The sequence below is a fragment of the Pongo pygmaeus genome, chromosome 8 (assembly GCF_028885625.2).
Source record: "Pongo pygmaeus isolate AG05252 chromosome 8, NHGRI_mPonPyg2-v2.0_pri, whole genome shotgun sequence".
NCBI classification, from domain to species: domain Eukaryota; kingdom Metazoa; phylum Chordata; class Mammalia; order Primates; family Hominidae; genus Pongo; species Pongo pygmaeus.
In genome coordinates, this window is record NC_072381.2 from 117,707,584 (window position 1) to 117,725,866 (window position 18,283).

The 18,283-nt window shown below is 45.0% G+C and overlaps 1 protein-coding gene across 1 annotated transcript in view; it reads right to left on the reverse strand.

Moving 5' to 3' along the window:
* The window catches only part of LOC129045081 (guanylate cyclase 2G-like), a 45,586-nt gene that overhangs the window by 12,966 nt on the left and 14,337 nt on the right, over positions 1–18,283 (reverse strand). Inside the window, 9 exon segments of the mRNA XM_054503334.1 lie at positions 361–516; positions 3,207–3,375; positions 11,051–11,122; positions 11,641–11,658; positions 11,660–11,746; positions 12,447–12,530; positions 15,039–15,176; positions 16,747–16,895; positions 17,630–17,739. Coding sequence (XP_054359309.1) covers positions 361–516; positions 3,207–3,375; positions 11,051–11,122; positions 11,641–11,658; positions 11,660–11,746; positions 12,447–12,530; positions 15,039–15,176; positions 16,747–16,895; positions 17,630–17,739 — 983 coding nt within the window.

Sequence of the window (18,283 nt, forward strand, 5' to 3'; positions counted from 1 at the left end):
ATTTAGTTGTCACTCCTCAGATGGGAAGCCACGGGAGGCTTCTGACAGGCAAGTGACATAACCTGCCTCATTTTCTAATAGGATCCCTCTGGCTGCTGTAACAAAATAAGTTATATAATTTGGGGTCCCTTGATTTTTTTGGTAACCAAAATGCAATTCATTTTCTAATTTAAAAAAAGAATATGAATTTTTATTTTTCTTTAATTTTTTTCTGAGTCTGCTTGCTGGGAAAGAGCATGAATTTTTCAATAAAAAATAATGGAATAAATTGTATATTCATAAAACAATTAATTTTAAAAACCAGCATTTCAAAGCTAGCCCACACGACCAAAACCTCCGAAGCAGGCTGTCCTGCTTTACCATCCGGTGCCTCATGGAGGTCATCAAAGGGTCTGTGGTCCCAATGGTAGATCAACTCTCTCATCAGAATGGCGAAGCTGTAAACATCTCCTTGCGGGGTGCCCGACCAGGGCACCTCCGGGAGCCACAGCAGCTCTGGGGCAGTCCAGTAGAGCTCTGCAAAGCAATGGGATGTCCACATGGAGTGAGGGTGCTGCCAGGCAAAACAGGAAAAGCCACCTCTTCATCCTTGGGGGCACAGGAGAAAGGAAGGCATCCAGACCTGAGCCATCAGCCCCAATGGTGTCTGATTTGAAGAGCAAATAGGGGTCCGTGTGTGTGAATATAGAGAAAATTAGCAGGAAGGATGTGCACTAACATGTTAACGGTAGTTTACTCAAGACTAAAATTACAGCTGGTTTTCATGTTCATTTTCCTTCTCTGTATTGCCTTTATTTTTAAAAACAATTGTGGTATGATTCATAGAACATAAAATTAACCATTTTAGGCCAGGCGCAGTTCACGCCTGTAATCCCAGCACTTTGGGAGGCCGAGGTGGAAGGATAAATTGAGGTCAGGAGTTCCAGACCAGCCTGGCCAACGTGGTGAAACTCCTGTATTAAAAATACAAAAATTGCTGGGCATGGTGGCTCACGTCTATAATCCCAGTACTTTGGGTGGCCAAGGCAGGTGGATCACCTAAGGTCAGGAGTTCAAGCCCAGCCTGACCAGCATGGAGAAACCCTGTCTCTCCTAAAAATACAAAATTAGCCAGGCATGGTGGTGCATGCCTGTAATCCCAGCACCTGGGGAGGTTGAGGCAGGAGAATCGCTTGAACCCAGGAGGCGGAGGTTGTGGTGAGCCAAGATCACGCCATTGCACTCTAGCCTGGGCAACAAGAGTGAAACTCTGTCTCAAATAAATAAATAAATATATAATAAAAATAAAAATACAAAAATTAGCCGGGCATGGTGGAACACATCTGTAATCCCAGCTACTCGGGGGGCTGAGGCAGGAGAATCACTAGAACCCAGCAGGCAGAGGTTGCAGTGAGTTGAGGCTGCACCACTGCCCTCCACCCTAGGCAACAGATCCAGACTCCATCTCAAAAAAAAAGAAAAATAACCATTTTAAATGAACAATTCAGTGGCATTTAGCACATTCACAATGTTGTGCAACCACCACCTCTATCTAGCTCTGAAACATTTCCATCACTCCAAAGTAAACTCCTTACTCATGAAGCAGTTTCTCCCTGTTCTCCCGACCCCCAACCCCTGGTAACCACCACAAACCTGCATTCTGTCTCTATAGATTTATCGGTCTATTCTAGATATTTTACACACCTCCTTTTTTTGCAGCGAAGTCTATAGGCTTATGTCATTATAGGTCATAGTCATTAAAAGAAAAGATATATATTAGAGGATGCAGAAGGGGAACTAGGACAGCTGCTAGCAGGTCTTGGCCGGGCACGGTGGCTCACGCCTGTAATCCCAGCACTTTGAGAGGCCAAGGAGAGCAAATCACTTGAGCCCGGGAATTCAAGACTGGCCTGGCCAACATGTGGAAACCCCATCTCTATTAAAATTACAGAAATTAGTCAGGCGTGGTGGTGCATGCCTGTAATCCCCAGCTACATCGGGAGGCTGAGGCATGAGAATTGTTTGAACCCAGGAGGTGGAGGTTGCAATGAGCCAAGATTACGCCACTGCCCTCCAGCCTGGGCAACAGAATGAGACTCTGTCTCAAAATTAATTAGTTAATTAATTAATAATAAAAACAAAATTTCTCCTCCTGTCCTTTTTTTTTTTTTTTTTTTTTTTTTTTTTTTTTTTTTTTTTTTTTTTTTTTGACAGGGTCTCTAAAGGCTGGAGTGCAGTGGCACAATCACAGCTCACTGCAGCCTTGACCTCCCAGGCTCAAGTGATCCTCCTACCTCAGCCTCACATGTCACCACACCAGCTAATTTTTCTTTTTTAAGTATAGATGGTGGGGGCAGCGAGGGGTGTCTTGCTATGTTGCCCAGGCTGGTCTCAAACTCCTGGACTGAAGCAATCCTCCTACCTTAGCCTCCAAAGTGCTTGGATTTCAGGCATAAGCCACCATTCCCATCCCCCTTGTCTTTCTGTAAGACATCATCCTATCATATGTTATAGAAACCTCCCAAATTGACACAAAAAAGCTGCTGGTGACATACTGCTCCAACAAAAAGGGGATCAGGGCTGAGAACATTGGTCTCAGGAGAGCCCAGGATACACGCAGAGGTAAGAATCCAAGGCATTCAATTAACTGGACAGGTAAGAAGAGTCATCAAACCCCACTTGGCACATATGGAAGGGAAAAGTGGACTTGAGGCAGTGGTTTTGTCTTCAGATGCACAGCAGAATCACTTGTGAGCATTTAAAAAACAATTCAGATGCCAAGACCCCATCTTCAGATATTCTGATTTGGTTGATAGTTGGTTGGGGGTAGAGGGACCAGGCACCTAGAAGAGAGAGAACTATGGAAGTCGATTATCTCTGAAATATCTGGCAGATCTTATGTTCTAAGCTGAGAACACAGGATAAATGTGGCAAGGAACAAACAGAACTAAAGAGAGGGGCAATGGTTGCTCCAGGTGGCCCAACTGAGCTAGGACAAGAATCAGTCTCCAAACCCAGACATCACCCCATGAACTCATGCCACCTGCAGAGACTTTTTTTTTTTTCTCGTTCTCCTCAGTTGAACAGAACAGCCACATATCATCAGCTCCAGAGGAAGGCCCACCTGTGGATACCTGTACAGATGAGCATCAGGAAGCAAAGATGGAGCCAGGAACCTCTGATCATGCTGCCAATAGCTAGTGGGTGCAAGATCAACCAAAGGTTACCTGAGTGGTCCGTCACTGTCTCATCATATGTTCTGTATTTTCAGCCATGCTTGAGTTCCCACAGCCTGAATCGCGACAGCTTCACCTGCAGCCGACCATCCACCAGGCAGTTGGAAGGTTTCAGGTTGCCGTGGGAGCCCAGGGGGCTCCTGTGGAGGAACAGCATGCCCTGCAAGGGTGAAAATGAGCAAATGAGGCAGACCAGATGCTGATAACACTGCTGGAAGGAACAGAGGCAGAGAGATAGATGAACGGAAACACAGACAGAGAGGCCTGGGGCAGGGGATGCGCCCATCTCTGTGTTCATTTGTTCAGGAGCCACCAGCATAGCCCCTTGTCCCTGGAGTCAACTGGGGCTGGGACACCCAAAATGGAGAAAACTATTTCCAGCTCCTTAGTGTGAAGCCAAGAAGGCCAGGCCAGCTTAAAATAAATACATCCTAGCGATCAGGCTAGGATGAGTAAATTTGGAGTGTTAAATCGCTCCCAAGAAGTCAGGACCAGAGCTGGGATATAAACCCACGTGGGATTGGGTTAGAAGTCCAGCTTCTTCTTTTTTTTTTTTTTTTTTTTTTTAACTAGATTTTCCTGTTTCCTGTGCCCTGGGTGATGGGAGATAAAAAGGAGGAGGAGGGAAGAGGGAGGAAGGAGGGTCAAAGCACATACTCCCGCTGCACAATGACACAACCCCAATGTGTAATTACACAATGACACAAACTAACTGAGAAGGGGCAGTGAAGTCATGTGTGGGAGGGACTACGAGGAGGTCCCAGAGAGGAATGGGGTGGGGGAACATCCTGAACAGAGAAGTGAACCCAGGGACAGGGTCTTGGGCCTCTTGGGCACCAGTGATGTAAGAGTTAGAAAGAGGCTGGGCACGATGACTCACGCCTGGAATCTCAGCAGTTTGGGAGGCTGAGGCGGGTGGATCACAAGGTCAGGAGTTCAAGACCAGCCTGACCAATATGGTGAAACCCCATCTCTACTAAAAATACAAAAATTAGCCAGGCATGGTGTCCGTGCCTGTAATCCTAGCTACTCGGGAGGCCAAGGCAGGAGAATCAGTTGAACTCAGGAGGCAGAGTTTGCAGTGAGCCAAGATTGTGCCACTGCACTCCAGCCTGGGCGACAAAGCGAGACTCCGTCTCAAAAAATAAATAAATAAATAAAAATAAATAAATAAAAGTTAATAAAGAAATTAGTTAGACACTTAGTGAGTGTATGGAAGTCCTTGGTAAGGTTTTCCTTTCAATGAAAAGCAGCCCCTGTCAGGCCTCTGAGCCAAAGCTCAGCCATTGTAACCCCTGTGACCTGCACATATATGTCCAGATGGCCTGCAGGAGCCAAGAAGTCTGGAGTAGCTGGAAAACCACAAAGAAGTGAAACAGCCAGTTCCTGCCTTAACTAATTAACCCACCTTACGACATTCTACTATTATGACTTGTTCCTACCCTGCCCCAACTGATCAACCGACCCTGTGACATTCTTCTTCTGGAAAATGGGTCTTATAATCTCCCCACCATACACCCGGTGACCCCCTCCCCTGCTAACAATAGATAACCACCTCTAACTGTAACTTTCTACTGCCTATCCCGGTCCTATAAAGCTGCCCCTCTCCTATCTCCCTTCACTGACTCTATTTTTGGACTCAGCCCACTTGCATCCAAGTGAATAAACAGCCTTGTTGCTCACACAAAGCCTGTTTAGGTAGTCTTCTAAACGGACACGCGTGGTAGCCCCCAAATCATTTTCTAACAAAAAGCAGCCTGTAAAATCAAGCTGCAGACATAGAAAGGCAGGTTAGAAGCTTGCATGGGTGAATGCCTGCAGTTGTGCTAATAGGAAAGGGGCTACCTAGGGACTAGGCATGTTCAGATAGGGGCTTCATCGTCCCTTTTCTTTGTAAACCACGCTTACAGTAAGGAGCAGGCAACATGGCGCCAGGCAGGCAAAGACTCCATTTGCATAATAGAAGATTAAGGTGAGGAAGCCAGCTTCATTGCTGGCTATGTAAACATCACACCTGGTCCAATCAATCTTTGGGCCCTATGTAAATCAGACACCGCTTCCTCAAGCCAGTCTATAAAATCTGGTGCACTTCACTGTGGGCCCCCTCTCTCTCACAGGAGAAGGAGCTATTCTCCTTTCTCTTTCTTTTTCCTATTAAAACTGTGCTCCTAAACCCACTTCTTGGGTGTCGAGTACTCGATTTTCTGGGCATGATACCACAAACCTCGGGTATTTACCCCGGACAACAACCAGCTTCAACAGCACAGGGGTGCACCTCTTCCTCCAGCAGTGCTGACAGGCCAAGTCACTATCCCACCTGAGCCAGAGCCCTGAGGCCAATACTGCATTAGAAATATGGGATAAGGGCCAGGCACAGTGGCTCATGCCTGTAATCCCAGCACTCTGGGAGGCCGAGGTGGGCGGATCAAGAGGTCAGGAGTTCAAGACCAGCCTGACCACCATGGTGAAACCCTGTCTCTACTAAAAATACAAAAATTAGCCTGGCATGGTGGCGCGCATCCGTAATCCCATCTACTCAGGAGGCTGAGGCAGAAGAATCACTTGAACCCAGGAGGTGGAGGTTGCAGTGAGCTGAGATCGTGCCATTGCACTCCAGCCTGGGCTACAAAGTGAGACTCTGTCTCAAAAAAAAAAAAAAAAAAATGGCATGGGGCTGGGTGTGGTGGCTCGTGCCTATAATCCCAGCATTCTGGGAGGCTGAGGCAGGTGGATCACTCAAGGTCAGGAGTTCAAGACCAGCCTGGCCAACATGGTGAAATCCCGTCTCTACTAAAAATATAAAAATTAGCTGGACGTGGTGGTGGGTGCCTGTAATTCCAGCTACTCTGGAGGCTGAGGCATGAGAATCACTTGAACCCGGAAGGCAGAGGTTGCAGTGAGCCTAGATCCCTCCACTGCACTCCAGCCTGGGCAATAAAGTGAGGCTCCGTCTCAAAAAATAAATAACAACAACAAAAAAGAAATATGAGATAACACAGAAAACATCCAGGAGAATGGATACATGCCCCCACCCCTGCCCCAATCACTCTCCACCCCCTACCCCATGTTCCTTTATCAAAGTGCCTTATTTGTTTTTAGATGGTAACGTTGAATCACCTTTTGAAATTGCTTCCCACTCAACTGGACCTGGAGGGGCCTGGCTGGGGCTGCCTCTGGGACTTCCCCAGGGAGGCTCCAATAGGCTAAGGTCCAAGCTTGAAATCGGGTGAGACCTGTGTCTGATCCAGAGTTCTCTGATTCCAGCAGGAGACCTCTCCATTCAACAGGACTGTCCCTGATACACACAAGGCCTTCTTCTGCTTTCCTCCTGCCTTTGCTAGTGCCAGGCCTACCCCAAGTATGAGATATTTTACAGTCAACGATTTCACATTCTAGGATTTTAGTAGAGCTCCTTCCATTAGGGTGAAAATGACATGCTGAGGGGCGCTTGGAATCCTGGGTGTGCATTCCTCTCTAAGAGATGGCATGCATGTCTTTATTTTCTATCTTGATGGAAATGTATGATTTTTATGTATATTACCAGAGAGCAAATAGAGCTATGAAAGGATTTATTATTTACATGCCAGATTTTATGCACTGTTGGCAGCTCTGAGACAGGAATAACACAGGGTGGCTGCAGGAGAACAGAAAATTCCAGGCAGTTACACATGACTAGCAAAAAGGAATTGAAATAGCTGCATAAGCCATTATTTTCAGGGCTGATAAGACCCTGAAAAGAACAGGGTGTGGGCCAAGCCGGGTAAGACCAACTGGATCCAACATGGTGCTGGATTTGACCTAAGTTTCACCTGGGACCTTATTATAAGCTCATTAACATACTAGGTCACACACCCACCAGTGCCACAACAGTTCCAGGAATAGCCATATTTGATGTAAAAATGGGTAGCACCACAGTTCCTAGAAATCTCCACCTTTTTTCAGGAATCCTCATGAATGTTCTACCCCTTGGTTAAAGAAACTCATGAAGGTAGAAGCCCCAAATTCCATTGCGTGACTCTCTCTCGAGTCCACCTGCACTCCCCTTTCCTGAGTGTGTACTTTTCACTTTGCAGTAAATCTCCATACTTTCACTGTTTTCTGATTTATCCTTGAATTCCTTCTCACAATGGTGTTAAGAGCTTGCACACTGGCTGGGGTCGAGGTCCCACCAGCATCAGTTCAATCATCTGTTCGTTAGCTACATTTCTTGCCCTACTGGAAATTCCTGGGTGGCAGACAGCGCTCCTACCTCTGGGCCCCATATCTGTACTCTCTGTACTTAGCAAGGAGGAAGCATCGCATGGAAGAGCAAACACAGCCTTTGGAGACAGAGTGGCTACAAATCCCAATCTGCGTCTGACCAGCTGGGCAGGTGATTTCACCTCACTAAGCCTCACTTTTTCCCTCTTGGAAATGGAGATAATGTTACTCCAATATTACTACTATTGGAGTTAAAAATGAATTAATAATGGAGTTAATTGTTAATTATAGAGATCACTGTCCAATAGAAACATAATACAAGCCACGTGTGTATTTTTACATTTTTAGCAGCCATGTTATAAACCAAACAGGTGAAATGTATTTTATAATGTTTTATTTAACCCAATGTATTGAAAAATCTTATTTCAGCAAGTAATCAACATAAATATATTAGCAAGATATTTTATATTTTTTTTTTTTGCTAAGTCTACAAAATCCAGTATAAACTTTATAGCACATCTCAAATTGAACTAGCTACAATTGCAGTGCTCATTATCCACATGTGGCTGGTGGCTATCATATTTGGACAGTGCAGACTTGCCCCATAGGAGTGTTGGGGAAATTAAAACAAGAACATGTACTTCTTTTAGTACCAGTAATAGAATTATCTATGATCGTGATACTACTACTGCTACTACTAACAATCAACATTTACTGGACGCCTGTTACAGGGAAGGCATGGCACTAAGCATTTTGCATACATTAGTCCTCACACAACCCTATGAGTCAGGTACTGATGTTATCTTTACACATAGGAAAAGTGAGGCCCAGGGTTGTTAAGGTCACCTGGCCAATAAGTGGCAGTCAGGGTTCAAACTTCAATGACAACTTCTATGCTGAACTGTCCTTCATCCTCTTAATCCATCAAGACTTCTCTTACTTAGACATGAAGACCTATTTGTAACTCAAGAAGAGTATTATACTCTCCAAACTCCTTCCCAGGCTTGCCCAACTGGGTTGAACTTTTTGGGGACAGGACAATGAGGCTCATTCGTCTGTGCCTCCTACGCCCAGAAACGGGTCTGATCCAAATTAGGCACTTGATCAATATATGTTTGTTGCCTTGAAATGTCTATGGCATCTCAGAGTCTCTCTGATACCTGATATAGAGGAGGTGCTGATCAAATAGACATAGAGAGACTTGTTTCAAAAGTACAATCGCCCCCATGGAGCTTGGCCCAATGCCCAGACCCATAGCAAGGCTCTAAGAGTACAGTACATTTTCTGTTACTCCCAGTCCCCTTTCAAAGAACATTGGCAGAGTAATTAACCTCAAAGGGCCTACCTGTGCCTTGATCTAGCCTATTGTGTCATCAGTAGTGGCCCTACATGATCCCAGAATGTGCACACTCCATCTCAGGAGGTAATGATCCTTCCAAAGCAAAATGCCAAGCTGTCCTCTGTTTTCCTGGCACAGAGTAGAGGGTAGACTCAGTGAGCTAGAGTAGGTGATGACCACCAGGGAGCTCTCCCCCTTCAAAGTGCCATGCCCACCCGCCATAGCGTTTTTCCAGAGAAACCTTTGAGTTAATGCTTCTTGAAATCTGATGCCTACACTAAAAAGGTCAAATCTGTTAGTCATTCACGGCTTGGTGAGAACTTACTTACTAGCTTAGTCTTCACTTCCAATATAAATGATGTTGGCTGTTTTGATGGGGGCAGGAGGCAGATAATTGGAGTCCAGAATACTTCTCTGTGCTCGGTGGGAAGAGAAGGGAAAAGTGGGTGAAGGGAAGGAGAGAAGATCCCAGGGTAGGAAAAGATGCCACGTCACATCCTTCCAGTTTACAACCACGCCACTTAAAGAATTTTATATGTACATCTCCAGACTATTTTCTTCCCCTAGATTTTAAGCCATTCAAAGCTGGAAACAAGTCCTTTCTTCCTACAAAAGTGACCAGAGTAGGATAGACTCTTAACAGATGCTCAATAAAATTTTAATGAAATAATAACAGTGGTGGTCCAGGGTTGCCCATGAAGACCCAATCACAGAGACGCTTCCGTTTATCGACCTTGCTTTATAACAATCTGCTGGCTTCCTGCTAAAGCCTAGGAAATCAAAGTCTCACAGAGATATAGGACTCAGCTCCCTAGAAACAAAAAGCAATAAAATCCTTGTTGAAGGAAAGCCCTTAGACTTCAATTGGGCCAGCGTCATTCGTTCTACCTATGCGGAGGTCAAGGTCTAGAGTGGGGAAGTGGCCTGGCAAAATCACTTAATAAGTCAGTGGCCCATTAATCCAGGAGGACACAGCTTGTGTTTCATCCTTTTTGCCCTCTCAACACCCAAGTGAGTCTTCCCCACAGGAGTCTGTTGGTTGATTGATGGTTGGACTACTGACTAGCAGTGGACCACTATCCTTCACCGTGCTGCCCATGACTAAGAGGTTTCCTCACTGGACTGACTCCCAGGTCACTGGCTTTGTCCCTTCTGGTGGTAAAAGTATAGGCAGCAAGCTTAAGAAAGAACAGCTGGATTTAGCGCAGGTGGGAGAGAGCAGCCTCAGGATGCTGGTCCATACTGACATGGCTCACCCCATGGTGAATCTCCTCCCTCTCCTGCCCTCTCCATCCCTTATCACCAGCTGCATACCTAGGGCATGGCCCTTCAAGACAGTGTCACCTTGGGCTTTGGATCCAGCTGCCACTTCTCAGCATTTCCACTGCCTTCCTGGCAACAGGCAGGAATTGGTCTCTCTCCAACTCCCTCTGAATTACCCCTCCCCAGCCCCTAATTGGCTTCTAGTTGTGAGACTGATTTCTCCCTGTGGTAAAACACAAAAGCAAGCTCTAGTGCTTCCTACTGAGAGGCAGTATGGTATGGTGGTTAAGGGTATAGGACTTGAAAATGCCTGGGTTTGAATCCTAACTCCACTATTTCATAGCTATGAGACTTCAGGAAGGTCATAGGAACTTTCTGTGCTTTGTGTTTTTTTAATCTGTAAAATAAAAGTAACAATAGATCTACCTTATATTTTTGTGAGAATACAATAAATTAATATATACAAAGTACTGGAAAGTGCCTGGCCCAAAGTAGGCACTCTATATATTTTAGTGTTACTATTATTCCCTTCTTCGCAGCCACCATAGTCCACTGTGCCAAAGCAAAGATTCTACCTCCTCAGATCAGCATCTCTGGCCCAACTCTTAGGTCAGCAGCTTTGTGGTTAATGTGGCACCCCCATTTCCTAGGGAAAGAAATCAGGGGTTGAAGAGCAGGGAAGAATATCAGGAATCACCTCTCCCAGTCCAATTTACAATCTAGTGATGAGATACTCTTTGAGATAGAAAGTTCTACCCTACAATGTAAATACTCTGCTCTTTTCTGATTGGGTAAACTTAGCATCCATTCTAACTTTAGCATAAAATACTTTCCTCTCTATATATTTATCTGCCATCAGGGAAGAAGAAAAGAAAAAATCAGATAGAAGTGATAGATTTTAGAGCTGGAATCACTCTGAAGAGGAGATCTGAAGAGGTCCAACATTTTCAAGAAAAATTACAGTTTAATTCAAGACAGAGCAACTCAAAAACACTATCATATTCATTCTTTGGAAAGTTTGTGTTATACTTACATTGACTATGTCATATGCAAATGAGAGTTTGAATATCCAATCCATTTCATGATCCGAGTTTCTCAAAACATCCTGAAAAACACAGTTATTCAAAAGATTCCTACTGACTCAACCTGAAGCACAGTGAGCTTTAACGACTGAACAGATTTGACTCTAATATAGCTTATATTTTTGGCCAGAACTAACGCAATGTGGGGCAGAAAACATTAAACCTAATAACTGGAAATCTTCCCAGGAGATACCATAACCTGACTCAATATTGAGAATGCATGCAGTCTCAAGTTTTGCAAACACTTCCTTGTTCCTGACAGAAAGCTGTTGTCACATACCATAATAGGATGGGTCCAGGAACACAGTTCAAGAGTAGCCATAACATCCTAAGAGAAGAAACCAAGCTCAGTTTTCCCCCAGAACAAAAGAAGCAGACATTTGGCTAATTTGATTCCCAGAAGGTAGCCTGACAAGATAATTCAGGTCTTGCAATTAGAACAAAGAGGAACTGACCTTGGATGAATAGCAGAGGGAACTGAGAAACTTCTTTATTATCTATCACTAATCAAACCTAAGGAGCATTTTACTATTTTGCTTACCTTAAGACTTCCTTTTTTTGCAATACTGGGTGACAATGCAGATGTTAGGTGGTTCGGTGCAAATACCAAAGAAGGGAACAATGTTCTTGTGCCTTAATTCACCCATCTGGAAATAATCATGGTTACAATAGCTCATGTATAGAGTGTGTCTCTATGTCCAGGACCATGCTATGTGCTTTGCATATTTTCGGTCAATTCTTATAAAGACCTTGTTAGATAAGAACTGTTACAGATCCCATTTTACAAATGAGGGAAATGCCACTGAAAAGTAAGGTAAAGTAACACCTATAAGTGGCAGAGTTGGGAGGTAAACCCAGGAAGTCTGTCTCCAGCAAATAAATCAGAGGAATGATCAAAGTCTAACCTCAGCCATGGGGATTAACTCAACCACATCATAGTAAATGGACTCAGCCCTGCTTCCATGCTTATGGCTGTCAATGCCAGTGTGGGGCCTGCAACAGATCACAGAGAAGGAGCAGGAAGTCAGGCCCATGAAACTGACTCCTTCCAAGTACCAGGTTCAAGGCTGGTGGGTAGGCAAGCAGCCATCACAGACACAAAGGATGAAGGGCCAGAATCAAGGCCAGGAAGAATGATGGGGAAAAAACAGAGGTCGGAGTGATCCCAGGCTTCAGGTGCCTGGGAGAGGGTAGGGGTCTGAGATTCAAAGCCTGGGCTGTGGAGGGGAGGGAGAGATGGGTCTCGTTAAGGGAAGCAGCCTCCCATCCCCGCTCCTTTGGGACCAGGGAGCTGGCAGAGGAGCTCACTGCTTTGTCTCTCCACTGACCCTGGGCAGGGGGCCTCACCAGCTGTATTTCCTGTAGCACAGTCGGCTTCCTAACCCAGGCTTCTGCTTGGTCACCAACGTAGCAGATGGCCACATGGTTTCCCTGGAATCAAAGAAAAAGTGGAATGTTCTTAACTCAGAATGAATCAGAAAAAGCTCCACTTAGGGCTAGGGAGGGGAGCAAGAAGACTGGAAAGAAATGCACCTAGAAGCCAATCATCAAACTCCTCACTGCCCAAATCAACCCCTTCGGTGGCCCTGTGCGTGGCCAGGCACTAAGCTAGCTGCTTAACTGGCATCACGGCCCTGCGAGGTAGGTATGATTGGCCCATTTCCAGATGGATTGTTGAGGTTACGTAACTTGCCCAAGTTGCATATTTGTAGGTAGTACAGCGAGAACTTGAAAGTCTGACTCCAAGACTATACACTTTCTATTATATAATAATATCCCATTATCATTCAGAGGAAATAGTAAGTTACAGTGATGAGTGTAGGTTTGGAGTCAGTTGCCTGATTCTAAGCCCAGTGCTACCACTTACTGCCTTAACAACCTTGAGTTGTTCTTAACTTCTCCAAGCCTTTATTCTCATCTGTAAAATGGGATTAAAAATAACACCAAACCTAAAATAAGTTGTTTTTTTTTTAAAAAAACACCAATCTCATAAGGTTTTCTGAGCATTAAATCAGTTAAAATACCACTGGTAACTCAAGACCTGGCATATATCAAATTTTCAGTAAATGGCATATTTTATTTGTATTGCCTATGGAGTCTGCTTTTAGAGAGTCACTTAATCAGACACCATAAAAACATATCATAATGTGGTAAGAGCTGGATAGAAGAAGGCATAGAATCTGGACCCAAGAGAAGGTAAGCCACAAGAGAAGGTAAATATCAACCCAAGATCTTTCACGTTTCGTATGAGGGCAATGGCAAAGGACTCAGGACTATGATGGGAGGGCCACAGAGGAAGGAATGCCTGTGGGATGAAGAAAAGGATTCTTAGAAGGGGTGATGCTTAAGCTGAACCTTGAAGGATAAGAAGATTCCACATGGGTTGGGTGGAAGGGGAGTGGCACTGTCAGAAGGTGAAACATACGTGGCAAAATAGGCAAGACCAATTGGATAAGCACAGAATTTGAAGCCGGGGGAAAAAAAGATTAGAAAAATAGATAGGGACTAGGGAGTCAAGAGGCTTAAGTCCCTTATTAAAGAGTTTTGGCACTATCACACAGGCAACAGAGGTGGGGAATCCAGTGATGGTGTTTCACAGAGAGGAGAGGAGACATATTTTTGGAAGATCAATCAAACAGCAATATGCTATGTGTTGCTACTTCCTTCTTTATGTGGCTGGGTGACGACCACATAGAGTTTTGTACGGATGGTGGTCCCTAAGGTATTTGGTAATATCCCAGGAGGTTTTTGTAGTTTGAGAACTCAAGTAAGCATATGTTTAAAAAATCAAGTTTCATTGCATAGGGGATAATTTGGCTCTAGTCTTTTCTAACCCCAATTTAGAGCAATGAACAATTCTTCCCTTGCTCAGAGATTTCTGTCCTTACTCTCTGGGACCCCCATTTTAAAGAATAAATACAATTTCGTACATACTCTTACCCCAAGGGGACTTGAATTTTGGAAGGATTGCTAAGTGCAGACAGCGATCATGGTCTGGGTATGGCAGGGAAGGTGAGAAAGGACAAGCGGAAATTATGTTCTAAGCTGCAGCAGCAGTCACTGTCTACACCGCAGAAGCACCAGGCTCCACGACTGATTCATCCATGCCAAAGTAGCAAGGATGAAATAATCCACACTCTAGGACTGCACTGTCCTTTAAGGGAGCCACCAGTCACATACGGCTATTTAAGTTTAAATTAATTAAAATTAAATAAAATTTAAAATTCAGTTGCCCAGGCACACTAATGTTCAGTAGTCACAGGAGGCTAGTGGCCACCACATTGGACAGTGCAGATCTGCGACATTTCCATCATCACAGAAGGTTATTTTGGACAAAGCTAAGTCTAATCTAGAAGCCAGCTTGGGAATCACCTAGAAGATTTTTTTTTTTTTTTTTTTTTTGATATGGAGTCTCGCTCTGTCGCCCAGGCTGGAGTGTAGTGGCGTGATCTCAGCTCACTGCAAGCTCCGCCTCCCGGGTTCACACCATTCTCCTGCCTCAGCCTCCCGAGTAGCTGGGACTACAGGCGCCCACCACCAAGCTTGGCTAATTTTTTGTATTTTTAGTAAAGACAGGGTTTCACCATGTTAGCTAGGATGGTCTCTATCTCCTGACCTCGTGATTCGCCCACCTTGGCCTCCCAAAGTTCTGCGATTACAGGCATGAGCCACCAGGCCCGGCCAGCAGATTCTTTAAAATGCAGAATCTCAGGCGCCACACCAGACCTACTGACCCAGAATCTGCATTTTAATAAGAGTCCTAGGTGATCCGTCTGCACATTAAGGTTTGGGAAGCACTAGTATGGAGTCACAAGACCACCTTGGCTTTTGCTTGGAGAATGTTCTTCTATTCAGAATGCCCTGCCGGGCAGAAACGATGCACAGAACAGAACAGAGATACACTAAGATCTATGGGCAGCCATCTGGCCTCAGAAATACCTGATAAAGCCCTACTGGGGCATAGAAGAGCTCTTCCCCCTGCTGGCTCTTGACAAAAGAGCTGAGGTGCGCAGAAATCATCACGCTAGATGAGTTACTGTTGATGCCTTTTGACACAGGTGTGCCTCTCTGGGATGGCTGTAAAAGAGGAAGTGATTTGGTCACTCTCAGTAGCAAGGCCAAGTACAAAACGGAATGCATTTTATAGATGAGAAAGCTGAGTGCCAAGGTCAGACAGTTAATAATAAAAGAGTCAGGATTTGAACCCTGATCTTTCTGACCTGCTACATGCATCACTTTAGGACAGCACCATCCCATCATCCATGCCCTCTATGGCATCTGTACCACCATGGAGGTGTAGGTTAAGAGGGAGGCTCTGAGGTCAGACTGCCCAGACTCAAATTCTGGCTGTGACACTTAATTAGATGTGTGGCCTGGGGTGAGAGCCATTTTCTTAAAGAACATCTAACCAGGTTGTCTCTGTTTAACACCCTCAGTGCTTCCCAACACCTAGAAAACACCTTCAAAGCATAGGAATCTTGTTTTCAAGGAGAACCTTATCTGAAACCCTAATGTACAAATGAAGTAGATCGAAGCAGAGCTGCTTTGGTGGAAAAGGGAAGAATAAGTCTCTGAATCCCCGGGGACGTTTGGAGATGAGTTACTAATGAATCGCAGTCACCTGCTCTTAGCATGTTGAAGCCTCCCTGACTTGGTACCAGCCAAGCTTCCCAGCCCTGACCATCCCACATCTCGTTATATCCTGTGTGACTTCACTCTTTTTCACCACTTGCAAACTCACTCTTTTCAAATGTCACCTCCTCTCCAAAACCTTCCAGATGCTGAGACCTTCAGTCTCTCCATCTGCAAGGCTTCCATCTCACCGTGGAAACACCTCTCTGACACTTGCCTCCCTCTGGAGGCATCTCATTTGTGGGATATCCCCATACCTTGTATGATGCTTGGCCTGTAGTTAATGGTCAAGTCCTTGTCAAGCAAATGAACATTATTGTATTAGTCATCAATTGATTAAAGGAGTTAATGTGGTTTTGAAAATAACTAAATCCGGCCAGGAGCGATGGCTCATGCCTGTAATCCCAGCACTTTGGGAGGCTGAGGTGGGTGGATCACCTGATGTCAGGAGTTCGAGACCAGCCTGACCAATATGGTGAAACCCCATCTCTACTAAAAAAAAAAACAAAGACTTAGCTGGACATGGTGGCAGGCACCTGTAATACCAGCTACTCAGGAGGCTGAGGCAGAAGAATCGCTTGAACTCGGGAGGCAGAGATTGCAGTGAGCTGAGATCGTGCCACTGCACTCCAGCCTGGGCAACAAGAGTGAAATTCCATCTCAAAAAAATTACAAAACAAAAAATAAAATAACTAAATCCTCCCCAGGAGACAGCTTTAATATCTGAACAGCATCTACAGTTCTCACCCACAGAGTAACAGAGTAAAGGGAACTTTAGAGACTGTCAATCATTTGTAAGTATTTAGAAACTGAGTCTTGGGGAGGTAAAATGACATTCTTAGATTCAGCAAGCAAGTGGGAGGCCTAGAACCAGAACTCAGGCCTGCAGACTCTTCATGAAGTGCTCACTTAATAAATTAGCCTCTTGCTCTTATAAGCTCCTAGATGAGGTCCCTTCCACACATCTCCAGCAGTGACCAGGAAAGGGGACGGTCTGGGTCACATATGGCCTCACCTTGTTCTGGGGAAGAATGGTGATATCATCAAAGTTGATTTGCCACCAGATGTCTTTGTTTTGCCTCTGCATCCTTAAAATCAGACCTATGATGGCAGCTCCCAAGACAGGAATGAGGATCATCATTGTGAGAAGCACAGCAGTCACGCCTAGAGGGTAGAGGCATATTACCCAGGCCTTGCCCAAGAGCAGTAGCAAGTACATCCCTGCCCAGCTGGGCCCAGCCAAGCAGGCTCCTCAAAGGCTGTCCTCCGGAAGGTCTGGGGTAGGACACACAAAGTCTACTCTGACTTGTCTCTTCCAGGAAATCTTCCCTGACTGCCACCCTAGTTCCCACTGGAACTGCATTCACCTCCCCCTTTGTATAGAAAGTTCCACTGCAGAGAAATAATAATGATGACTTCTAACTCCACCAGCAGTGTTTACAAAACATTTACTGTGTGTTCTCCTTAGGGTGGTTCTCCAGGCATGATCCATCTAATTCCAGGGCTGAGCTCCTAACCACTGGGGCACACTCCCCTGCCCAGACTCTTTCAACCTCCCTAGAGGTGAAGTTCCTGAGACTCAAATCTCAGGAGCCAGTTTCCCTTAGAGCAGTGGTTCTCCACAGGGGAAGAAGGTAATGTTGCCTTCTAGGGGATATTTGGCCATGTCTGGAGACATTTCTCGTTGTTCCAACTAGAGGGCTGCTACAGGCATCTGTGGGTAGAGGCCAGGGATGCTGCTAAATATCTTATAATATACAGGGATACGTGACTTGAAATGCCAGCCTCCCCATACACAAAATTTATCTGGCCCAAAATGTCAATAGTGCTGCCTGCCACACAGACACCCTACTACAGAGAGTCTTTCCCTGCTACCTTCTCCAAACAGCCATACTTACTCGTAAAAGCAGGCTCAGTTTCACAGAACTCATTATAAAATCCACAGCCAGGTCTGTCTTCAGGAAGGGAGCCATGGGGCCAGGTCATATTGGAGAAATTCCTTGTGGGTCTTTAAAAAAAAAAATAAAGGTCAGTGTCAGCTCAGTTTATTCTATCTGACTCTACCTCATGTACAGCAGAGACAACGGAAAAATGCATGTTATTCGCAAAACTCAGGCCTTGGTCTCTCAATTCAAACTTCTGTCCAGTTTGCCCAACTCTCCTAGGCTCTTCAAATCCAGCCTTCAGGTAATCTCATTCAAGGAAGGCAGTATCTTTTTGCTGTTGAAATAGCTTCTTCAATCTTTTGACTTAAACCATGTCTCTTTTGGTTTAAAAGATGACATGACAAGTCAATGTTGCTGGGACTTTCACCTGTGTTTGACATAGACAAATCTTGTTATATAGCAGCTTGACATTTCACAGAACAAAACATCTCCTCCTACGTGGAGTGTGCCTGTTCCGACAATACTAAAGACCTAGTTTGCCATGGTTACTTTGTTTTCTGGCCCATTTTGGTCCATTAAAATTCCATAAGAGAAGGGGAGAAAAAAGCTTCAAGTTGGCTGGATGTGGTGGCTCATGCCTGTAATCCCAGCACTTTGGGAGGCTGA